Below are 24,083 nucleotides of genomic sequence, written 5' to 3'. Positions count from 1 at the left end.
CTGCAAAGAGCTCACTACCTACGCATTACAAAACCACAAGTCTTGTCGCATTATTTCACCAAAACAACGCGGCAACTCAGCCTCGCGGGATGCAGGCGGTGTGTTGTGGAGTTTGCCCAAGACAGTGGCGCCTGGCTAATCAAGGTCCGGTCCGTGTTCCGCTGTACGACTGTGGTGTGCAGCAAATCTGACCTGTCACGAGTGGTCATGGCGGCCTTCAGCACCTCATGAGACTTACTGCTCACGGGGTGATCACCGGCCAGCTGTGCCGTTGAAACTCTCATTGCACACGGGCATCTTGACGAAGTATTGACAGGGCGAGTGGACGGCGCCGCCTAGTCAAAGCCATGTGGCTGCAATAATGCAGCCAGAAACCAGAATTTCAACTCAAGAACGCTAGCCCCTGCGCGCGTCTGATGTACCTTCCAACTGATCGGCGGCGGTGCTACATTTCTCCCAATAAATGTGCTAGCCTGGTTGTTTATCGACTAGGCTGGCTGTGGGAAGAAGAGAATGCCTTTCTCAACACATCCTCATGGACACCCCGCCAAAAGTGGTGTGTTGGAAGCCATTTTCGGTCAGTGAACAATGCGGCGATTGGATAGATCGCTTCTCCTGCCCTGCCTCCGAGCTTGACAAAATCGGTTCGATTTTCACCAATCTTTCCAGGCACACATTTTATGCATGGCTTTGTTTCACTTCCCTTTGCACGACGCAAGCACCGTTACCAGCTTTCCGGGAGCCAAACGGGGCCTACAGGCATTTGAAAGATCCGAGCAAGGGCCGGCTACTGAGATAGGGCACACCGCTACACAGAGCGTCGCGATATTAGTCGTGCGCGCAGCAGTGCCATGCAGAGGATGGCCTGACGAGACGAAGCTGTCGCGATCGGCAAGACCTTGTCATCTGAGAACCGGGAAGCAGCGTGCCGAACGCACTCAGGAAGCAACTATTTTAGTACTCCGTCCCGCCGACCTCTTTTGTGAGGAAGAAATGTAAGCAGCCACCCCAACAACAGGGGCGCAACATCGCTCTGGAAAAGTCTCCGGAGTCTGCCCCATCCCATGATTGGCAGGAGTTCAAATTGTTGGCCTGTGCATCTCCAACGGCGCAGGCTGGAACCGAGCTAGCGAATAGCACCGCCAACGGGCTTTTCCTGTGTCTTAGCCGCACGTCGAGCTACCAACTGCCACCTTGTCAGAAGTGGCGCGCAACGCGGTCATATTACTTGACGGACAAGGTATAATCAACCGGACGCGCAATATCTCGGCCTGTGTTTTAGTTCGAAATAAGATACGCCGATCGCCGGGCTACAGCCTACGTCCGTGGACAAAGCGCACATCCGCCAGGGGAGGATACGAGTCGGCTCAGGGAGTCAAGCCTTGAAGGTCAGCAAATATACAAGCAATAAGAGTGGCGGGGTGTCCCGCCGGCCCCCAACTCCCCTCAAACCCCGTCGCTTCTGGCTGCCATGTCTTGTCCAGATGGGGTGTCCTCTTACTGAACGGCCCATTGACTATTTCGTACAACTCTTCTCAGGTCCCACGCTCCCGCAGGGTGGGCTCGGGGTCTCCCATTCTAGCTTGTCTATGATGTGCAAAAGAAAGAAAAAGCATCAGCTGCATTAGCGCCTGCATGTTGGTGTTGATGCTTGCATGGGGACAGGCAGACCCAAGCTGTCGGTGCCAGGTGTACGGGGCGCAACGGCAGCCTTCCTTACCGTGCCGATCTGCCTCTACTGACACGGACGGCGCTTCTTTATTTGTTATTTCCTCCTTTTTTCCCTCCCCTTCTGAATCAAAAGAGGATTCAACCCCATATGCAGGCCGGCCCTGTTGTTTCTCAACATCCCCTCAACTCCGCAGATTCCAGACCCTCGGAATGAACGACAACGGCTGGGACCGCCACCGCCGGCCCTTCTTGCCATGTGCCACTGAGAATGGGGGGTTTCACTTGGACGTGTGTACAATAACTACTAGTACAGGTAACTCAAGCAGAAACATGCAACCCCGTCTGCCCTTTTTCTCTACCCTGGGCCTTGTCATGCAATACACGAAAAAAGCAAAGAAGAAAAGCATTAGCTGGCGCCGCGCCGGCTGATCTTGACGCCACTCACTCCAAAGCCAGTCAGAGTGAGTTATCATAGGTCTCCCCTACCTGGTGTCCTTTCCACACAGTCGTTCCTTCGCGCGCGCCCCCTGAAACTATCACTTTCAGGCCCTCCTCCCTGCAAGATTTGCGAATATTACTTCTCGATGCAGGCACGACGACTACGTAATACTTGAAAAACAACATTCGCTCACCGACGCCGCCGCCGTCGACGCCCTCACCCCAACATGCACATCTATGCACGAAACACTAGTACGCGATGTAACGTACAAGGCTGTCAGCTACGGCGGGGACTATTAGCACTCAGAGATGAGCTGGGCTGCCTCCGGTGATCCGCTAAAAGAAACGCTGAGCGCGGGCGGTTTGGTTGTTGTTCTCGATGTGGTTGTACCTGCAGGCACCCTGCTCCCAGCTACCTGGGTATCGCCGAGGAACATGGCTTCATCAATTAATCCCAAACCTCTATCCATCCATCCATCCATCCATCACCTTGTCCCGCCTTTTCATTGCCAGGAACACCTTGTTTCCCGGCCTAACTTATCTCGTCTGGCCCTGCACGAGACCTGCCGAGTGTGCGGCGCGGCCAACAACCACCCTCTCGGTATCCTACCCCCCCCCCTGCTGGATGCAGCTAGATGGATGGATGGCTGGATGGATGGCTGGATGGCTGGATGGCTGCAAGCCAGGCATGGGTATGAATATGCGTGAAGACTTCTCATTTTGGGGCGCTTTGTCATTATCTAATTATAGGCAGGTTGCGGAAGCCACACGCCGCTGCGTCCACGACATGGCCGACATGGCTATCTCAGCTTCAGCTCCTCGCTTCAACCATGACGATGGGCAGTGACCAGGGCCCCTCGGTTAGGGGCGGGTATAGTCTCCGACACGAGCGAGTGGGCGGCGCTCTAATAAACTGGCGACTTTTGCATGATGAGGTGCCAAGAATGAGGCCTCGCAACCGACTGCCATTCTCTTTCGGAGCGTTCTTCCGGCCAAGACGGGCCATGCCTTGAGATGCAGGATGTGGACTGTGGGGAATCCCGCGGAATCCAAGCAATACGAGAGCGTAGATTGATAATCGGCGTGGCTCGACTCGCCGCAGCCCCGTCTCGTTCTACGGCGTTCCCGACGACGCCGCATCGCAATCAAGGCTTTACTGGCCCTTGTGCCATGTGGTTTGACCGGATACACTTTCTTATCCGGGTTAAGGTGGAGAGAAGTCCTGAACGAGATTTATTAAATTATGGGGGAGGGGGGAGGGGTAACGTTTGTATTAGCATTACAATTGTTGTCAAGCTGATTTGCTCGCTTATATCATAGCCCCGTGCCATAACCAAGGACCGACGACCTAACCGCCCTCGGCTGCGCGGACTTCGACGTCGTGCAAGAAGCGGCGTGACTTGTTGGCACTTGCTACCGACTCTCTCATGCAGGCGGTTTTCTTTGAACTTACCGTTCACAGTAAGTTGTTTGTCCCAAACAGGCCAACAAACACGCCCAGGCCACGTACAAGCATTAGTATGCATCGAGAACTGAGGCACAGTATTCGTCTATGAGACACGAGAGTCAAGCCTGGTGGTATTGCCGTTGCGTACTTACATTCATTGCTGGTGGCCAGGCGACGCATGTAAGCATGCCGTAGTCCTTCTTCTACAAAATGTAATATGGAATTGATACTTGAAGACCTCGGCGTTATACATAGTCCTGCAAAAGAGACCTGATACAGCATAGAAAAGTGCCTCGCTGAAATACCAGCTTCAACGCCCTTGCGAGCTCCCACGATGCTCTTCTCCTACCCCTCGAAACCTTGATGATGCCGAAGCAGACCCCAGCCTCACGAGCTATCCTTTCCCACGAACCGTCCCACATATGTCACCCTCTTGCCTGTGGCGAACCGTGCGATGAGCGCCGCAAAGCCCGTCTCATCCGTACCTGCGGCCCTACGACCGGCAGCGTGGGCGAGTCCGGCAACGGCTGATATGTAGACGCGACCTTTCGCTGTCGAGCGCTGAAGCCCGAGTGAACACCCCCTTCCTCCTCCTCGTCATCTTGCCCGCACGGCGAGCCTACCAGTCGCAGCGCCGTCGGGGTCATGGACAGGTGGCTTAGCATGGAGCTCCTCCGGTGCCTCGACGGCGTCGTCGGCTGGTCGTCGAGACGCAACGGCGCCCAGGGGGCCGGTAGCGGGGGCGGGGGCGGCGAGCCGTCCGCCACCCCGTCGCCGAGATGCCGCAGCAGTCCGCGCCAGTCATCCTCGCCGTCGCCGCGGAACAGGTTGCGCCTCGTGGTGTCGCGCTCCCGCAGTCCGCCGCCGCCGGGCCTGCGCCGCGGGACCTGCAGCGGCGGCGGCCGCAGCACGCGCTCCTCCTCGGCGGCGTCGGGAAGCGCAAAGTCCTCGGACTCCGCGTGCAGGCTCGCCACGGAGCGGCCGGCGACGAGCGTGCCGACCCTGCGCGCCGCGACGGGGGTCACGCTGCCAAAGTCGTAAGCGAGGTGCTGGCGCAGGCGTCGTCTCACAGCGACTGCCGAGATGCCAGGATGCGAGGTTGCGGCGGGGCCGAAGTTTCGCGGAGCGGCGGCGGCGTTGTTGTCGGCCACGCCCCGGCCATCACCATCGCCGCTGTTGGTAGTGTTGCACCATCGGCGGCGGCCCAAGTCCCAGGAGGACCCGGCAGATGGGGAGGAGCTCGCTTGCGAGGTTGCGGGTCGATAAGGGTGAGCTATCGATGAGCTGGCGGTGTCTTGGGAGGGATTTTCGGTGCCATCCTGGAGCCGGCGCCGATCATTGTAGTGGACGGCAGGGGAGGAAAAGTGATAGTCTAATGAGGCTGTCGTTAGCCTCACACGCAGCAAGACAGAGTGGATAGTAACTAGATGTAATCTATTTCAGGTGCTTGCGCACCGGTTTGTATATTACGTACCTTGTTTTGCTTTTTGGTTCGGTGAGCCAAGGTGAAGGGTGTCGAGTCCGGACGCTACCTCTGTCTGTTGCGCGTATACGCCGGATCGTCTCGCCACCCGACTTTTGTCGGTTGCGCCAGGGGGCGAGGCCGATTTCGCCGGGCCGGAAAGTGACCTGAACGGATGGATGCCGTCGAGGGCCACCAGGTTCAGCATGGAGGGGAACTGCAGTGCGATGCCGCCGAGGTTCAGGGACAGCCGCGGGCAGGACAGGAAGCTCCTCCGATCCGGCTCTCCCTGCGGGATCTCGTGCTCAAGCACCGCATTCTGCTCCGGACCCGGTGTTAGCTTCAAGACCGACATCTCTCTGGGCCGGTCGGGACTCGCGTCTAGAGACGGGAGGTGCCTGCTGGGCAGCACGAGGAATGCTTCCCAGCGCGGCGTCCAAAACCAACGCTTGGTCAGTCCCGACGACGACGAGACGTTGTTGCCGCGTCTTTGCAGTGCCGCGCGGATGAGTCGGGATCGCGCAAACTCCATGGGAGACATGCGCGCCGGTGCGAGCCTCCATTGCACAGCCTCCTGCTCTTCGGCGGCGGTGGCCATCGTCGCCGCGCCGGGACTCGCCACGCTCTGCCGAGCGCTGCTAGCAGGCGTCGGACCCTGGGACGTAGCAAAGGCGGCCCAGTCGCTGTCGAACGGCGACGCATAGTCGTGGCTGGCAGGCTGGAGCTCAGGGCTGGAGATGGTCGCCGCTCTTGCGCTCCGTCTGATAAAGGGCATCTTGAGCTTGCGCGGCGTTTTGGCTGCTGGCTCCCCGGCGCTGGAGATGGACGCCACGGAGGTCGTCCTGGTGGTCGAGTCTCGGTCGGAGGCGGCAAGGCTGGACTTTGACCTCATCCGACGCACGATTCGTCCAAAGTTTCCCGCCGTCAGGTTCGGCCGGAGCGCCTCGGGGATCGGCGGCAGCGGTGGCACCGGAGGCGGCGCCGGCGCCTGGGGGTCCGATCCCTTGCGGCCGAACCTACGCCTCTTGCTCTTTTCTCTAGCCGGCGGCCTCGGCGTCCCAGCTACAGAATATCCGCCACCTTCACAGTCTTCCTCCTCCTCTTCCCCCTCCTCCGAGTCGAAGCTGTACTAGAAGTCGCGACTCGAGAGCTGTCGCGGGATGACGAGGCCGAGCTGCATCTGCTCGCGCGGGGAGATGCCCAGGTGCGGCGCGAGCGGGTGCCGGTCAAACTCGCGCCGCGATAGGTCGTCCGGGTACGCGAGGACGGGCGGGGCGTCGACGTCGCCGGCGAAAGCGGCGCCGTCCGTCTTGGCGACCGAGACTTCGCGCCCGGGCATGCCACGGAGCAGCGGGGCGGCGCGATGTGCCACCGCCGTCGAGGACGACAGTGACATCGCCTGGCCTGAAGAGGCCAGAGAGTCCCGGAGAATCAAAGAGCTGGTGTCTGGTCGGTCGCTGAGGAAGACGGAGGAAGGGTTTGGGGATACAGCGGCTGTGGCTGCGGCGCTGGATCGGGAGGAGGCGGAGCAGCTCGTCAGGAACGACAGACTCTCGACCGGGGACGGCAGCGACGACGACGACGACGGGACGCCGCAGCGCCGCTCGAGGGCGTGCAGGGTGGAGAGGCAGAGCAGCTCCGTCTTCTTGAACTCCTCGGCGTACCGGAGCAGCGCGTCGCGGGCGTCGGCGTAGCCGGGCATGCCGCACCAGGTGAAGAGGCGGGTCTGCAGGGCGCGCCAGGCAGCCGCGTCGTCTGCCTCGCCGCGCATAAGGTGCTCGTAGACGGAGAAGCGGATGTTTTCACGAAGACCGTCCGAGTACGGAGGAAGTGGTGAGGAGGTCGCGACTTCGGCGGCGATGGCGGGGGGGAAGAGGGCGTTGAGCGTGGCCATTATGTGTTCCATGGGGCGTGGGCGCCTCGGGTCCAGGGCATGTATTAAAACCTATGAAAGAGAAGATGTCAGAAACATGATTGAGAAAATAATTGGCTCCGGAAACTGGTGTGGTTGCGTACAGTGGCGCGAAAGCCCATGTGAAAAAGGCCGTGATGGAGCGTGGCCGCGCTGTCCAGCTCCCGGAGGAGCGCGGGCAGCGATGATGCTGCATCTGCAGCGTGACCGGCCGGTGCCATTGCGTCTTTGACGGCGTCGACGAGGACGACACGGTGCTTCTCGAGCCGGTCCAGGGACGTGATGCCGTGCATGGCGAGATCATGGTCGACGCCGTCGCGAGGCGGCGCCTCCTTGAAGATGTCGCGGGTCGCGGCGAGGAGCGCCCTGCGGGGATTGATGATGTAGAGTCGGGTACTTTCCGTCCACGGCTGGTAGGCGGAGCAGTGGTCATAGTCTTGCGTCGAAGTCGATTCTGAACGGGTGATGAGGCTGTCGTCGTGGTCGAAGGCTCGGAGCCGGCTCTGGAGAGCCTTGGTGAACTCACAGTGGTGTTTGGCGCAGGCGAGGTTGTCGAGCCGGAGGAGCTCGCGCAGCCGGCCGACGTCTTTCTGCAGCCAGCGCTGCTCGGTTTCGAGGGCACAAGGAATCATGGTTGATTGCATGGATTATATAGGGAAGGCAAAGAGGTCGATTGTATGTAAGGCACGGTGAATCAAAGCTCGGGCAGCTGGTGGAAGGGCCGCATTCTAGCGTTCTGCTTGAAGATGAGAACTTTCAACAAGATCCATAGCAACAAGCAAGGATGGGCATGTCAGATCACGCCTATAGGAGAGCATAAAGGGCAGTGTCCGCGCCGAGCGGGTGTGGGATGGGTGAGGCCAAGGTGAACAGTAACTGATGCACAGTGAGTTGTGAGAGAAGGGTAGGACTAAAGTGTAAGGCTTGTCTACAGTACAAAATCAACAAAAAAATACGTATTAATGAACACTGTATGTTTTGAACGGAAAGTACAATATTAAAGTCCAAACGGCACATGATCAAGTCCGATTGCCTTCAGGGTAGCTCTTGAGATGTTGCCATGCTTTGTCACAGACACGCAAACTTAATCTCTCTTAAGGTTCGGAGAAGCTCCACGACGGCTCTCACTACGCAATAAAAAAAGCCAGTCCCACAGCAAACTGCAAAAGCCTCCTGGCGCTTTGTTTGACTTGGGCACAGGAAGTGGGTGCTTTGTCTGGGCGAGGTCTCACCGCGAGATGGCAGGCGGCACGCACCGACGGCCCGGCGTATCGCCACCCGCGGCGTTTTAGCACAAGAGAAAATACGGCAAGCAAGATGAAATGTGCTGACTGATGTCGGTTTGCTCTTTGATGCCAAGATAAAGCGCGTGTCGCTGTCGTTATTTCTTACACGCTGGGACGGTAGTCACCAGGTGCTTCATCGCACAAAGGGGGGGGAGGCAACTCCTCAGACGGCTCCTTTGCTGTACAAGCAAAGTGATAAAGAATGTCGTCTGTGTATTTTAAGAGCCAAGATAAGTATTTAAACTGGAGGCTTTCCCGTTATTTCCTTCTTTCCTTGTAAATCATTATCAACTCTCTTTACCCCTCAACAACCACCCATCAACGACTCAGTTCGATCCCAACAAACAACGACCATGTATTTGGCCAAGACCCTTGCTATTGTGGCCTCACTGGCCGTCTTTGGTGTTGCGGCCAAGGATGGGCGAGTTTCGTGCGAAAAACGTCAATGGGAAGCCGCCTGTGGCAATCAGAACGATGCTCCCGGTCCAGACGGTTCCATCTGGGATTGCCTGGAGAAGGAGGACGGCAAATTCTTCTGGGAGCTCAGAGAAGACTGCGGTGGACCAAAATGCTGCACTGTGGCGGCCCCGTACGGTCCCGAGTGCGATTGCTAGAGGACATGAAATTGCTGCAAGATTATTGCTCGGCACAATGCGGCAATCAGGGCAGCGCTCCTAGCCCAGACGGCATCATCTATAAGTGCAAGTTGGATCAGAACGGCGTGAAACAATGGACAAAATGGCAAGCTGCTCGTTGCCCGTTGACAAATTGTTTCCCAACTGCCGAAACCAGTGTTAGGTATGTGAGGTACTTGCTGCGAACATATTTTGATGATTTACTAATAATACAGTGCAAAGTTGGCCGGCCAGCTTCCATCAGTGTGGATTGTGGTGGATGGATGCAGCGAGCGAAAGATTGGGTTTATGTCATCTCAAGATTAGCTCTGGTAACGCTAAATGCTTTCTTTATTGTTTGTTTTTATTTTTCCTCTTCTTGAAAAGCACCCCCTTTGTGTGCACTGTGGCTGGCGATATCTGGCCGCGTTGTTCTGTGTCTGCTGAACACACCTGTAGTTGATTGCTACCCTAGGCCTGTTAATATTCATGTCTACAGTAGCTCTGTAGGTACCTATGTACATAGGTAACTTTGCTCCAAATGTGTAGGTAAGAGTAGTGTAGGGCCCGGTACCTGTTAGCCTCAGGTAACTGCTTGGCATATTCTACTTCCTACTTAATAACTTTAATTCTAACAAGGGAAACATCGTGCCACCAATTCTCGGGCGCCTCGCACAGACCAGCAACTCGTCTCCACGTTGTTCGTTGTCTTTGACATCATTTAACCGACGGTGGCTGTAGCGTACTCTTCTTGCCATGCATTTATTTTACTGAATTCTGCTTAAATTGCATTACGGCTCAAGCGTTACATCGCGTTGCGCTCTCTTCCGTTATTGACCAGTGCGTTGGCCTACGTCGCCGTCATGTCCCTCCCCAGGCGCGCGGCTGGAGCTGCAACGCGTCTCCTGGCTAGAGGCCCCGCGAGGCCTCCGGTTCGGCTACCCATAGATCGCAGCGCCTTCTCAACGCAAAGTCCGAGAAGAAACGGTATGTTAATGCATTACACCTAGTGCATTCAATTAATTCCATCCACCCAATCACAAAAACACCCGCGCCCTTGCCCACACGCGCCCAAGGCACCACGCTGATGCAACCACGACAGACACCAACGCCGAGATCGCTCCATCATCAGCGGCCGGCACCAGCAGAAGCAGCAGCAGCAGCAATGCCGGCCATGCCAAGGCGGCGCAGCCGGAACCCTCCGTCGCGTCCAAGATGGCCGAGTCGGCGGCGACCACGTTCGCCTCGATCCTCGTGCTGGGGCTCGGCTTCGCGGCCGCGGGCTACATCTACCACCGGAGCTACAAGATGCTCGTCATCAACAAGATGGTGCGGGCCTTTGAGCCCGGCGACCCGGTGCTGGACCTCGCCACCGTCGGCAAGGACCTGCCCTCGCCGCGCGCCGCCGAGGATGAGCGCTGGATCCACCGCGACGAGCAGTCCCTCGTCGACGCCATCGTCGACGGCCGCGAGGTCGGCCACTACTACCTCATGATCGGCGACAAGGGCACCGGCAAGAGCAGCATGCTGCTCGAGGCGATGCGCAAGATTGACGGCGACGGCGTGTCCATGTTCGAGGCGCACGCGGACCTCGAGGTGGTGCGGCTGCGGCTCGGCAAGGCGCTCAACTACGAGTTCCACGAGGACTACATCGGGGGGTACTTTAGCGAGCGCGGGCCGCGCGAGTCGACGGCGCTGCTGGACATTGAGCGCGCGCTCAACAAGCTGGAGAAGGTGGCGATGCGGCTGTTCCGCGCGCGCCGCCGGCCGCTGATCCTGATCGTGAACCAGATGCACCTGCTGCGCGATGACGATGATGGCCGCGACCTGATCGAGCTGCTGCAGCAGCGCGCGGAGCAGTGGGCCGCGACCAACCTGGTGACCATCATCTTCAACTCGGACGACTACTGGGTGTACGAGCGCCTGAAGCAGCTGGCCACCCGCATGGAGGTGCTCCCGATCACGGACCTGCCCAAGGGACAGGCGGTGAGCGCGCTCAAGAGGTACAGGCAGCGGTACTGGGGCGAGGCGCTGGACGAGGCGCGCCTGGACGAGGTGTACGACCGCGTCGGCGGGCGGCTCAACTTCCTCAACAAGGTGGCCAAGAGCAGGGACATGCTGGCGACGTGCGAGAACATCAAGGAGATTGAAAAGCGCTGGTTCCTGAACCAGTGCTGGATCCTGGGCATGGAGATGGACGACGACGTGATGGACCAGCAGAAATGGGCGGTCAGTACAACCAACGCGTGCTTGATTTGAATTTCTCCCTCTCTCTTTTTCTTTTTTTCTTTTTTTTTTGGCGTTCAAAACTGACTTTGAACTCGATAGGCCGCCGCCATGGTCCTCGCGCAGGCGCTGGTGGCCAAGGAAAAGGACATGGACCTGACCTACGACGCCGTCATCGGCCACCTGCTGCCCTCGTTCCCGTTCCACGTCGCGCAGGAGCTCATGACGCGGTGCGACTTCATCCGCAAGCTGGACAGCCTGAACCTGTTCAGCATCACGAGCCGGGCGGACGTGCGCGCGAGCAGCGTGCCGATGCACCGCGCGTTCCGCGAGATTTGCGGCGAGCCGGGCTTCGACGAGCACCTGGAGCGCACGATCCAGCGCATCGCCGACATTGAGAGCCTGGGCCGCACGCGCGAGCTGGTGGCCAAGGACCTGGTGCTCGGGGGCCACTATGAGATTGAGGCGGGCCGCAAGGGCATCAGGGGGGGGGGGGGCATTGGTGTGTTTTGTATCAATCTACTATCTGCCATGTATACCTTTTGTGTAAAAAAAAAAGGGGGTCATTCTATTCTGATTTTGAGAAATTAACAAAAAATACAATCAACTGCGCACATATTCCTTTGACATCTGAGACAACTTGGCTACAAGGATGAGCAGGTTTCCGAGGGCCACAATTGCCCGCTGGCTCGGCTGCGAGTCCCGAGTGCATCCATCCACCAACCCGTCTGGAGACAGCGTTTGTTTCATGCTGCTATCGGCAGATGGTGAAATTCACGCACGTTGTTAAGACCGATCACCGAATCTCGGCCAATGACTACTATCCAGATGAGATCAGCTGCCGTCAGAGATGAATCCCCTAATTGATTCTCTTTGTCCGTGCCAAAAATCGTTAGGCCACCATGTTCCTTGTTTCGCCGCTCTTATCACCTACCCTCCTTCGGCGATGACTAACCTATCCCTATTCTTATCCCCGGTTTGGCAGGGCCCAACCTGCGCTAGCCTGCAGGGAAATCTCCACAATGAATCATTCAACATCAGTTGGGGCCGTGGTGCAGAGTCAGGCTTGGCTTTGGGGTTCACGTTGAACAGGGCGCAGCCTCACCAAAACGGGTGAGCCAGGTGCCAAGGCTGCTGAAAAAGAGCTGTGGCATCAGAAACGTGCTCAAAGGCCTCGTAACGAGTGAGAGAGATAGCAGCGCTCAATTATTAATAACACCACGGCGGAACCAAAAAGTTCTCCGCGGCGATGACAGCCGCGTCTCATTTTTTATTTAGTAAGCAGCCTGATCTTGTTCGTTCGCCGGCCGTGCATTTCTCCACAGAATTTCGGCCAGCAAAATTCCAAAACAAACCGCATCAAGGAAAGGAGGGTAAATTAACTAATTAGTTAAATAACAACACGGTTAGCCTCCGATTAAACCATTTATTTTTGAACTCGCACACCCCGGAGATTAGAAATACATATCTCCAGGCTGGTCGCACGCGGCTGCAGTGATTGGCCCTCGTCTCGCTTGGAACCACCAAAGACGGTGGGCCAAGAAAAGGGCGGTGCGTCATGACAAACGGGGGAATGGATGGATATCCGAAGGAGAGAGAGGCGAGAGGGAGGGAAAAAATTGTTGAAACGGATCTCAGCTTGTTACACACATACACAACATGTCAGCTCCCGCGTCCCGTATATAAAAGTTGATGCTGTCCCACCACTCAGTCTAGTGAGACACGAAGCTACTTATCTAGGTACGGGCCTGTCCATGCATGTCCTGCAGGCGACAAGTTGCTATACCCGACCGTTGCTGAACAAGCACAGCGCCCACTCCGCAATGGCTGCTGAAGAGCAGCAGACGGTGCCGACCACGGCTGCCGTCGGAGCCACCACCACCACCACCACCACCACCACCACCACCAACAACACCACGACTGCCTCCGCTACCCGCACCGAAGCTACTACCGCCGTCATCGCACCATCCACCTCCGCCGACATTTCCTCCAGCGATGCCTCTGTCGACGGCTACTGGGGCGACGCCGACGCCAGCGGGCCTGTCCGCCAGGAATCCGCCCGTCAGGGCTACTCTGAGTTACAGAAGGAGCTGAGCCGCCGGGCCAGCCACGCCTCTGCCGCCTCCAAGGCCAAGAGCCACACCACCACCGCCGGCGGACTCTTCTCATCGCTGCGCAAGTCCCGGCGCGAGCCCGACGTCGAGGCCGACAGCCAGGAGACCCAGCACAACAATGACGACGACTTCCGCCTGGAAGAGTTCATGCGCCAAGGCCACCTCGAGAAGCGCCACCCGGAGAGCGGCGAGGCGACCAAGAAGGTCGGCGTCGTCTTCAAGAACCTGACCGTCAAGGGCGTCGCCGTCAGCACCGCCACCGTGCGCACCCTCCCGCAGGCCATCCTCGGCACCTTTGGCCCGGACCTCTATGGCCACCTCACCAAGCTGATTCCCGCGCTGCGCTTTGGCCGCGGCGACGGCCCGGAGGTACGCGAGCTCATCCGCGACTTCACAGGCGTCGTGCGCCCCGGCGAGATGATGCTCGTGCTCGGCCGGCCCGGCGCCGGCTGCAGCACTTTTTTGAAAGCCATCGCCAACAACCGCGAGACGTTCGTGGCCGTCGATGGCGACGTGCGCTACGGCGGCATCTCCGCCGCCGAGATGGACAAGCGCTTCCGCGGCGAGGTCGTCTACAACCCCGAGGGCGACCGCCACCTGCCCTCGCTCACCGTCGGGCAGACGCTCGACTTCTCCCTGCGCACCAAGACGAAGAAAGCCGACCGCGGCTCCGTCGGGCTCGTGGTGGACGCGTTCCTCAAGATGTTCGCCATACCGCACACCAAGAACACCAACGTCGGCGACGAGTACACGCGGGGCGTGTCCGGCGGCGAGCGCAAGCGCGTGTCCATCGCGGAGGCGCTGGCGACCAAATCGACGGTCGCGTGCTGGGACAACTCGACGCGCGGGCTGGACGCCTCGACGGCGCTCGACTACGCGCGCTCGCTGCGCGTCATGACGGACGTCTCGGGGCGCACCACCCTGACGACGCTGTACCAGGCCGGTGAGGGCATCTACGCGCTCTTCGACAAGGTGCTCGTCATCGACGACGGCCGCGTGCTGTACCAGGGCCCCGCGGGCGAGGCGCGCGCGTACTTTGAGGGCCTCGGCTTCTACGCGCCGCCGCGGCAGACCACCGCCGACTTCCTCACCTCGGTGTGCGACGTCAACGCGCGGCGCTTCCGCGACGGCTTCGACAAGAGCTGCCCCAAGACACCCGCCGAGCTCGAGGCCGCCTTCCGCGCCAGCGACGCGCACCGCACCGTGCTCGCCGACGTCGCCGATTACGAGGCGCACCTGGCCGCGACCGGCCACGCCGACGCCGAGACCTTCCAGCAGTCGGTGCGCGCCGCCAAGTCGCGCACCGTCGCCGCGCGCTCCAGCTACACGGTCAGCTTCGTGCGGCAGGTGCTCGCCTGCACGCGGCGCGAGTTCTGGCTGCTCTGGGGCGACAAGCAGACGCTGTACACCAAGTTCGCCATCATCATCAGCATGGGGCTCATCGTCGGCTCGCTCTTCTACGACATCCCCGACGACACCGCGGGGCTCTTCCTGCGCGGCGGCGCCGCCTTCTTCTCCATCCTCTTCCTCGGCTGGCTGCAGCTGTCGGAGCTGATCCGCGCCATCGCCGGCCGCGACGTCATCCGCCGCCACCGCGAGTACGCCTTCTACCGGCCCTCGGCTGTCACCTTTGCCCGCATCCTCGCCGATTTCCCGCTGCTGCTGCTCGAGGTTGCCGTCTTCGGCGTCATCCTGTACTTCATGTGCAACCTAGACCTCGACGCCGGCAAGTTCTTCATCTACCTGCTGTACATTTACACCACCACTATCTGCATCACCGCGCTCTATCGCATGTTCGCGGCCATCAGCCCGTCCATCGACGACGCCGTCCGCTTCTCCGGCATCACCTTCAACCTGCTCCTCATCTTCACCGGCTACGCCATCAGCAAGCCCACGCTGCTGAGCGAGAAGATCTGGTTCGGCTGGTTCTACTGGATCAACCCGGTGTCGTACGCCTTCGAGGGCGTCATCTCGAACGAGCTGTCGAGCCGCAACATGCAGTGCGCCCCGAGCCAGCTCGTCCCACAGGGGCCCGGCATCAGGCCCGAGAACCAGGGCTGCGCCGTCCCCGGCTCCGCCGCCGGCGCCACCACGGTCAACGGCGCCGACTACCTCGCCGCCAACTACGACTACCACCGCTCCAACCTCTGGCGTAACTGGGCCGTCCTGATTGCCTTTTCCGTCCTGTACATCCTCGTCACCGTCCTGGCCACTGAGACCATCTCCTTCGCCACCTCCGGCATGGGCATTCTCATCTTCAAGAAATCCAAGGCCGGTTCCGCGGCCGCCGCGAAGAAGGCCAAGGGAGGCGACGAAGAGTCCGGCAGCAAGGAGGCGGCGACCGGCGACGACACGCTGCGGCGCCAAATCACCACACCCGACGAGATCCTGCAGGAGTTCCAGCGCAGCGAGAAGATCTTCACGTGGGAGGACGTCAGCTACACCGTCCCGAGCGCCGACGGGCCCAAGAAGCTTCTCAACAGCGTGCAGGGGTACGCCAAGCCCGGCGTCATGGTGGCGCTCATGGGCGCCTCGGGCGCCGGTAAAACGACGCTGCTCAACACGCTGTCGCAGCGGCAGACGCTCGGCGTCGTCGAGGGCCGCATGCTCGTCGACGGTTCCGCGCTGCCGGCCGACTTCCAGCGCGGCACCGGCTTCGTTGAGCAGATGGACCTGCACGAGGAGTCCACCACGGTCCGCGAGGCGCTCGAGTTCTCCGCGCTGCTGCGCCAGTCGCGCGACACGCCGCGCGCCGACAAGCTCGCCTACGTCGACAAGATCATTGACCTGCTCGAGATGCAGCCCATCGAGGACGCCATCGTCTTCTCCCTCGGCGTCGAGCAGAAGAAGCGCCTGACCATCGGCGTCGAGCTCGCCGCCAAGCCGTCCCTGCTGCTCTTCCTCGACGAGCCCACGTCCGGCCTCGACTCGCAGTCGGCCTTCTCCATCATCCGCTTCCTGCGCAAGCTGTGCGCGGCCGGCCAGGCCATCGTCTGCACCATCCACCAGCCCTCGTCCGAGCTCATCGAGCAGTTTGACCAGATCCTCGCGCTGAACCCGGGCGGCAACGTCTTCTACTTTGGGCCGGTCGGCGAGAACGGCGCGGCCGTCGTTGATTATTTCGCGGCGCGCGGCGCGCACTGTCCGGCCGGCAAGAACGTCGCCGAGTTCCTCATCGAGCAAGGCGCCAAGCCCGCCGGTCGCGCGTTCTGGAACGAGCAGTGGCTGCGTTCGGATGAGAACAGGCGGCTCACGGAGGAGATTGCGCGCATCAAGCAGGATCGCAGCGATGTCGCGACTAGGGAGCGGCAAGAAGGATCCGCCGCCGCCGCAAAGGGAGACGAGTTTGCCGCGTCGGTGTACGAACAAACCGCCCTGTTGACCAGGCGCATGTTCGTCAAGCAGTGGCGTCAGCCCTCGTACGTGTACGGCAAGTTCTTCGTCGCCGTGCTCATCGGCATCTTCAACGGCTTCACCTTTTGGCAGCTCGGCGACACCGTCGAGGACATGCAGAGCCGCATGTTCACGTCCTTCCTCGTATTGCTCTTCCTGCCCGCCACCATGAACGCCGTGCTGCCCAAGTTTTTCATGGACCGCGCCCTCTGGGAGGCCCGTGAGTACCCGTCGCGCATCTACGGCTGGGTCGCCTTCTGCTCCGCCTCCATCATCTCCGAGATCCCCAGCGCCGTCGTCTCGGCGGTGCTCTACTGGGTGCTCTGGTACTACGCCACCGGGCTGCCCACCGACAGCGCCACCGCCGGCTTCGTCTTCCTCATGACGCTGCTCTTCTTCCTCTTCCAGACCAGCTGGGCCCAGTGGATCTGCGCGTTCGCCCCGTCCTTTACCGTCATCAGCAACGTCCTTCCCTTCTTCCTCGTCATGTTCTCCATCTTCAACGGCGTCTTCGTCCCGTACCAGCAGCTCGTCGTCTTCTGGCGCTACTGGATGTACTATGTCAACCCGTCCACGTACTTTGTCGGCGGCGTCCTCTCGAGCACGCTCGCTAGCCAGCCGGTCCGCTGCGCCGACCACGAGGCTGCCTACTTCAAGCCGCCCTCCGGCAAGACTTGTGCGGAGTTTGCGAGCGACTTCGTCACCCAGGCTGGGCGAGGCTACTTGATCGACCCCAATGCCACCGATATGTGTGGCTATTGCCCATACGCCGACGGTACCCAGTACCTGGCGTCTCTTCACATTGAGCCCAGCCAAAAGTGGCGCGATTTTGGCATCTTCCTTGCATTTTGCATTAGCAACTGGGCCCTTGTCTACTTCTTCATCTACACGGTCCGCGTTCGTCGCTGGTCGTTTGGTTTCGGCTACTTGTTCAAATGGTTTTAGAGAAATTCGGCTGTTGCATATCATAGAGGGAATGGCGTTAATGGATTGAGACAGTTAAGAAAAAGCTGCCTCCGCTTGGTATTACATCCAACAAAAATGGTGTAGATGTTAGATATACATTGATAATACATGCCGTTTGTCAATTGGCGCTTGATGTCAACGCGATGGGATACACGCCAGTTCCTACCCCATGTCGATAGATACATCAGTTCATTAATGCGCCGCACGGCGACTCTCATCATCTCGTCATTCTTACCTTATTACCCCAAACCAAAGAGGTAGGTGGCCGTCGTCAGTGGAGCGTGGCTGGACTTGGGTGTCGTGACCTGGCTCCTCGTGCCTTGGTGGAGGGGCTCGCGGATACGATGGGAATGAAGTGGCGCATGCTATTGGATATGTGTATACATGTGGCGTCCAAGGGGAAAGCTTGCTTTGTCAAGCATTTACTTGTCCGCGGTGGCTAGTTTCTTGGCTGGAGCTTAATTAGCAATTGCAGCTCGTTGAACGAGGCAGTGCAATACGTGCCGTGTGGACTGTATGCACTTGGCACTGATCTTATCCGTTAAAACGCGTCTGCTCGCTATGATAAGACATTTTTGGTGCGTAATTGAGTGACTTCCGAAGTTCGGTCCTGGAGCTCCATAGCTTAGCGAGAGCCCAGCCAAGATGTCTCGGTCTTGGCTCCTCGGTCGTACGAATCTCGTCCGAGTGCCTTTTGCCAGGATACTGACAAGTCGTACGAAGAGACTCGAATGTGGAGGAATCGACACTGTTCGGTCTCTAGGACTCAACGGCACTATGATTGCTAGACGCTGTCAAACGTACCCCAAAGCCCCGCGAATCCCATCAATTGACAGCGTGACCACGCAGCCCAGGACCGCGCACCACGTGTTAACAGTGTTATCCCAAGTGGTGTTCTGCTAGGCTGCAATCTGCAAAGTTGTTGCGTTAGGGCGCAGTGGTGCTACATCCACATTGCTGGGTCGCTGACAGCGGGGGAGCGGCAAGTGGCAGGGAAGCCCCAGTAGCTAACTTAATCTCGACGATCCTTCTTTGGGCCAATATTATGCTGGGTAGCGGGGGTTGCACGGAAATATTGTGTGATGGCGATGGCGATGGTGCAGGCGAAGTGAAGAGGGCTGTGTTTGCAGAGGCGAGTTGATGATTCATTTGCTCTGCCAGCCAGCTGTCGGGTAACACGCTGCCGGCTGGCAACTAGAAAGACCGGTGTCTACCTCTGAGCTGTTGGCACGCATGTATCCTTTGTTAAGTCTTGGACAATGTCCAGCATCGTCCCCCGCACTTTAGGCGGCTGGGGCACCAAAGGATGCCTGAATCCCACTCTGAGCCTCCACTGAATCCCCCCCACCGCCACCAACAGCGTCCGTGGACTATCTTGGCGACTTTCAGGCCCTCGTCACCCCGTTGCCAAGTCACTTGTGCCTATTTTGTGTCAACCTGCCTACTAAGTGTAGCACCATCACACCATCATGTACTCCGGTACCCCCAAACGTCCCGTAGGTACTTCAGAGGCATCCCCAGTACTTCAAAAGGAACCCGTCTCCCCGCACATATCGTCTCGCTTGTCTTTTTCCTTTCTCACCATTGCCCATCAGGCTTCTGCCTCTTGCGTATCATTTCCTTGTTCTGCATCGTCGAAAGTCTCCGGGAGTAGCAACAGTTCTCGCCTTGAACCGCCAGATCCGTTCTCCTACTGCGTCTTTCCCCTGTGCCGCTTCGCTTGTCAAGCACGCCAAAAATCAACCACAAAAAAAAAACTATAAAAACAACCGCCGTCGCCTCAATTGAGAGTTTTACTGCTTGTTAGCATAAAAACTACCGCCATTCGATGGGAGAAACCGCCGCTGTTATTACGAATGGTGCAACAAACGCCAACAACGCCGCCAACTCGGAGCCCCCTCCCAGCCAGGACGACCAGCCTCCTATACCGAAGCCCCCGGACATAGTAGTTATAGAGAAACCAACGTGCCCGCACACCCTATCAGCGCAGCAAGTTGCTGATTATCTCGACACCGACCTCTACGATGGCTTGACTTCCGAAGAGGCAGCCGACCGCCTTGCGCGGGACGGCTCCAATGCCATTAAAGGTGCCAAGGGACTTTCCCTCTGGGAAATCTTCCTGCAGCAGGTCGCCAATGCCTTGACTGTAGTCTTAATTGCCGTCGCCGTCTTGTCCTTTGTTATCGATGACTACATCGAGGGCGGCGTCGTCGTCGCAGTCATTGTGCTGAACATTGTCGTCGGGTATGTCGAGCCGAAGCCGCATCTCTCCATCTGTCTCGCTAATTTGAAGTACCAGTCTTGTTCAGGATTATCGAGCTGAGCAGACTATTCAGTCACTGTATGCCCTGTCTACCCCAAAGTGCAAAGTCATTCGTGACGGCCATAGCGACACGGTCAAGGCAGAAACCCTAGTCAAAGGAGACTTGGTTTCGCTTGTCACTGGCGACGTCGTCCCTGCAGATCTGCGTCTCGTCCAAGGCATAAATCTCTCCACGGATGAAGCCCATCTGACCGGCGAATCCGTCGCCATCAGCAAAAGGCCAGACGCCATCTTAGAAGATTCTGACATGCCCGTCGGTGACCGAATCAACCTCGTCTTCTCTGGTAGTTCTGTCACTCGCGGACGGGCCACTGGTATTGTCGTTTCTACCGGCATGGAGACCGAAGTCGGACAAATTGCGGAACTCTTGCGCCAAAAGAAAAAGAGCACTGCAGGCATGTCCCCCGCGAAGAAGGTACTTTACAATGTCCGTCAAAGCATTCGTAACATTCTCGGCCTTGAGGGAACTCCATTGCAAGTTACTCTTAGCAAGTTCGCCCTACTCCTCTTTGGCCTAGCCATTCTCCTTGCCGTCATCGTCTTTTCGGTCAGCTTGTGGCGCATCAATGATGACGTTCTACTCTACGGCATCTGTGTTGGTGTTGCTGTTATCCCCGAATCCCTTCTCGCAGTTCTTACTGTTACCATGGCTGTTGCAACCAAGGCCATGGTCAAGGGCCATGTAATTGTGCGGCAGATGCCTTCGCTCGAAGCCGTGGGCGGGGTCACCAATATCTGCTCCGACAAGACTGGAACTCTCACCCAGGGTCGCATGATTACCCGTAAGGTCTGGCTACGCGATGGGCTCACTGGAGTTACGCAAGCCACGTCAGACCCCTACGACCCTAGCAGCGGCAGCGTTTCTTGGTCGGGCTCCCTCGCCGGTAGCTGCTTCAGCGCTTTCCTCAACACGATCAATCTCTGCAACAACTCCACAGTCACGGATGGCAAAAAGGAACCCGAGACGGACACTAGTAGTGTCACGACTGCTTTCGAACCGGCCGAATGGCGCGCTGTAGGTGAGCCGACGGAGATTGCTCTCAAAGTCTACGCTATGCGGTACGGTCAGGTTCGAAACAGCGCTGATCAGTTGATTGCCGAACACCCTTTCGACTCCTCGGTCAAACTAATGAGTGTTGTCTACGGTACGGGCCTTGACTCGGCTCATCATGTTCACACCAAAGGAGCCGTGGAGGTTATGCTTCCCATCCTCAATGAAACCGAAGAGTTCAAATCGATTATCCACGCCAATGCTGAGTCACTCGCCAGTGAGGGTCTCAGAGTGCTCTGCATCGCCGACAAAGTCGTCGAAAACTCTCGTGATGAAGCACATGATCGAGCAAAGTGTGAGTCTGGCTTGCGTTTCCTCGGGTTGGCCGGTCTTTACGACCCTCCTCGGCATGAGACGGCCGGGGCTGTTCTCCAATGTCGTCAAGCTGGTATCTCTGTGCACATGGTCACGGGCGATCATATCAAGACAGCCACAGCTATCGCCTACGAAGTCGGTATTTTGTCTAGCCATGTCCCCTTGTCGCCGAATACCGTCATGGCAGCTTCTGAGTTTGCCAACCTAACGGACGACGAGGTCGATGCACTAGAAGCCATCCCCCTTGTCATTGCTCGTTGCAGCCCCCTGACCAAGGTCAGAGTTATCCAAGCCCTTCACCGACGAAAGGCTTTTTGCATCATGACCGGTGACGGTGTCAACGACTCCCCAGCTCTTAAGCAAGCTGATGTTGGCATCGCCATGGGTGACCGAGGCAGTGATGTTGCCAAGGAGGCAGCGGACATGGTCTTGACTGATGATAACTTTGCCTCCATTGTCACTGGTATTCAAGAAGGCCGACGCCTGGCCGACAATATCCAAAAGGTATGTGTCCAGCAATTCTCAAGGTTCGATCGGTTCGGTTCGCTAATCTGCCGCAGTTCCTTCTGCACCTGCTCACCTCGAATCTCGCCCAAGTTGTTCTTTTGTTGATTGGTCTCGCCTTCAAGGATAGCGATGGTCAGGCAGTTTTCCCCTTGTCTCCGCTCGAAATTCTTTGGGCCAATCTGATCACCTCGTCACCACTTGCGCTTGGTCTTGGCCTCGAAGAAGCACAGCGGGATATCCTGAACCGCCCCCCTCGCAGTCTTCGGACGGGTGTCTTCACACTGGATCTTGTTCGCGACCAACTCATGTATGGCACTTTCATGGGAAGCCTGTGTCTGACAGCATTTATGCTGGTGGCCTATGGCTTCACTGGTCATGGTTATCAAGAGCTCCCGATCGGTTGCAACAAAGAAGGCGCCAATGGGTGCGAACTGGTGTTTCGCGCTCGCGCATCGACCTTTGCAACTCTGAGCTTTCTGTTACTCGTTACCGCCTGGGAGGTGAAGCACTTTCGCCGCAGTCTCTTTGCCATGGATGACCGCTTCACGGGGCCCTTTGCGGTCTTCAAGACGGTGTACCATAATCGCTTCTTGTTCTGGTCGGTTGTTGCAGGGTTTCTCGTCACCTTCCCCGTCATATACATCCCGTTTGTCAATACGCACGTATTCAAGCACCAAGGTCTTACTTGGGAATGGGTTGTGGTTCTCGGGTGCGTGGCGGTCTATATAGCTCTTATCGAGGGCTGGAAGGCGGTCAAGCGGCGGTTCGGTCTCGGCGTCGACGTGCGACCGGCCGCCCTGTCGCCCGCAGAGGTGTGAGGGGATATTCGGGGCCGGGATGGCGAGTGGATGTTGTGCTGCGATGTGAAGGACAGGTTTTCTGGATGTTAAATATTAGTATTGGTTTCGCAGTATACTTAGTTTAGTATCTTCGCGTAATGGCAAAGTGTTTTCCTGTCGAGCAGTTGTTGACGCGTGATTTTCTCGTGGTTGATGGTCCAGTCCCGTTCCGGCCCCGTCCTCGTCGTGGGTAAGCTTGCTTCCCTCTCCGTAGACGAAAGAGGGCAGAAATCTTGCATGAGGCCGTCTTGGTCTGATGCGGTGTGCGCCGTGACGATGTTGCATTCCCACCTCGGCCCCTTGCGGAGAGGAGATCGATGAGCACGGGAGATTCGGAGCGAGATGCTAGATTCCTCTCTTCTCCTTTCCGATCTCCTCTGCATCAGGGACAACACACACACACACACACACACCCCTCCCCCCCTTGCCGACCCCCCCCCCATTTTGCAGTCATGACAGCAAACCACACCCCAGGTTTCTGTGTGGTGTTTTCTGACCTTTGCGCACCTTGATGGCCAGAAACCTTGATAGCTCGCGCGCCTTGTTTTTTTTTTCTCTCTTGGTGCTGCAACGGTGCTGCACACCCCCGTGCTAGAGAGATCACGAATTAAAAATTAAAAAAGAAAAAAAAAAGGAGGAAAGCCCCGGGGTGGCAAAGAGACAACAAAAGCCCCCCAAAGATCCATGGGGGGGGGGAGAATCTCGCGGCCCGTAGATGTATAAGAAGGTCGTGATGCGGCTGCCCGTCCTCCTCTGGGCTTCTCTCTCGGGTTCTCAGAGGTATTTCTTTTTGTGTCCCTCTTCGACACTCGCAGGCCATCTCTCTCTCTCTCTCTCTCTCTCTCTCTCTCTTCACTCGACTTGTTGATTTGAGACTGGCTGCTGGACAGGCTTTGGACGGTTACGGCCTAACACGGGGTTGCTCGATGACGATGAGGTTGAAGAAGAACGCCGACCTCGCTCACGAGGCTTTCGATCTTACGGCTTCATTCTCGACGACCACTCTGCTCTACGACTACGACGTCTACTCCTCCTCCATGGCTCCCTTTCCACCCACGCCAAAATGAACGACAAGACTCGCAGGACGTCGCCGTCGGGGGGACCGGCCTCCTCCCTGAAAACACAGACACGCCGCGTCCAGGAGCCCTTTTTTTTTCGAGTTGAGTTTCTTCCTTCGCCTTTCGCCTCCTATCATCGTGTTTCTTTTTTTTTTTCATTACGCGCGTTTTCCACGGCCCTTTCCTTCTTTTGGCCCCCCGACTTGCCCTGGAAGCTGAAGAGGAGGATCCAGCCCAGCCACGGGGCGGCACTGTCAGGCTGAAACCTGTTCTCTGGATTACTCTCGAGGTTCTTCATTTCCGTTCAGAGGGTCCGCTGTCAACATCACCCATGCTCTTCCGTCGCATAGAGGGGACGGGGTTGGTCTTTGCGTCGTCTTCACCAGGGAACATGGTGTGAGTGAGCCGTCCTCGTCTGTGCTTTGTTGGGCATCACCATTCCATCCCATCGCGTCCCCCCT

The 24,083-nt window shown here is 58.0% G+C and overlaps 5 protein-coding genes across 5 annotated transcripts; 4 read left to right on the top strand and 1 right to left on the bottom strand.

Moving 5' to 3' along the window:
* Positions 1 to 3,457: 3,457 nt before the first annotated feature.
* On the bottom strand, positions 3,458 to 7,562 carry ISF_03879 (hypothetical protein; the record flags this gene model as incomplete). The annotated part of the gene is made up of 6 exons (XM_018847485.1): positions 3,458 to 3,550; positions 3,709 to 3,759; positions 4,042 to 4,928; positions 5,031 to 6,126; positions 6,184 to 6,963; positions 7,035 to 7,562. The coding sequence occupies 6 exons, from the start codon at positions 7,560 to 7,562 to the stop codon at positions 3,458 to 3,460; spliced, it is 3,435 nt and encodes a 1,144-aa protein (XP_018705065.1).
* A 1,007-nt stretch (positions 7,563 to 8,569) lies between these two features.
* On the top strand, positions 8,570 to 8,830 carry ISF_03878 (hypothetical protein; the record flags this gene model as incomplete). Its single annotated transcript, XM_018847484.1, has 1 exon — positions 8,570 to 8,830. The coding sequence occupies one exon, from the start codon at positions 8,570 to 8,572 to the stop codon at positions 8,828 to 8,830; it is 261 nt and encodes an 86-aa protein (XP_018705064.1).
* An 863-nt stretch (positions 8,831 to 9,693) lies between these two features.
* Positions 9,694 to 11,910, top strand: ISF_03877 (ATPase domain, prokaryote; the record flags this gene model as incomplete). Its single annotated transcript, XM_018847483.1, has 4 exons — positions 9,694 to 9,817; positions 9,933 to 11,059; positions 11,159 to 11,558; positions 11,717 to 11,910. 4 exons carry the CDS (start codon positions 9,694 to 9,696, stop codon positions 11,908 to 11,910), a joined length of 1,845 nt encoding a protein of 614 aa, XP_018705063.1.
* A 969-nt stretch (positions 11,911 to 12,879) lies between these two features.
* ISF_03876 (ABC drug exporter AtrF) lies at positions 12,880 to 17,508 on the top strand (the record flags this gene model as incomplete). Its single annotated transcript, XM_018847482.1, has 1 exon — positions 12,880 to 17,508. One exon carries the CDS (start codon positions 12,880 to 12,882, stop codon positions 17,506 to 17,508), a length of 4,629 nt encoding a protein of 1,542 aa, XP_018705062.1.
* A 1,849-nt stretch (positions 17,509 to 19,357) lies between these two features.
* Positions 19,358 to 22,543, top strand: ISF_03875 (calcium-transporting ATPase 3; the record flags this gene model as incomplete). The annotated part of the gene is made up of 3 exons (XM_018847481.1): positions 19,358 to 19,773; positions 19,829 to 21,722; positions 21,779 to 22,543. 3 exons carry the CDS (start codon positions 19,358 to 19,360, stop codon positions 22,541 to 22,543), a joined length of 3,075 nt encoding a protein of 1,024 aa, XP_018705061.1.
* Positions 22,544 to 24,083: the final 1,540 nt, after the last annotated feature.

Source organism: Cordyceps fumosorosea (genome assembly GCF_001636725.1).
Source record: "Cordyceps fumosorosea ARSEF 2679 chromosome Unknown scaffold_8, whole genome shotgun sequence".
Taxonomy (NCBI): domain Eukaryota; kingdom Fungi; phylum Ascomycota; class Sordariomycetes; order Hypocreales; family Cordycipitaceae; genus Cordyceps; species Cordyceps fumosorosea.
Note: the sequence above shows the minus strand (reverse complement) of the source record. Positions and strands in the feature narration are given on the sequence as shown.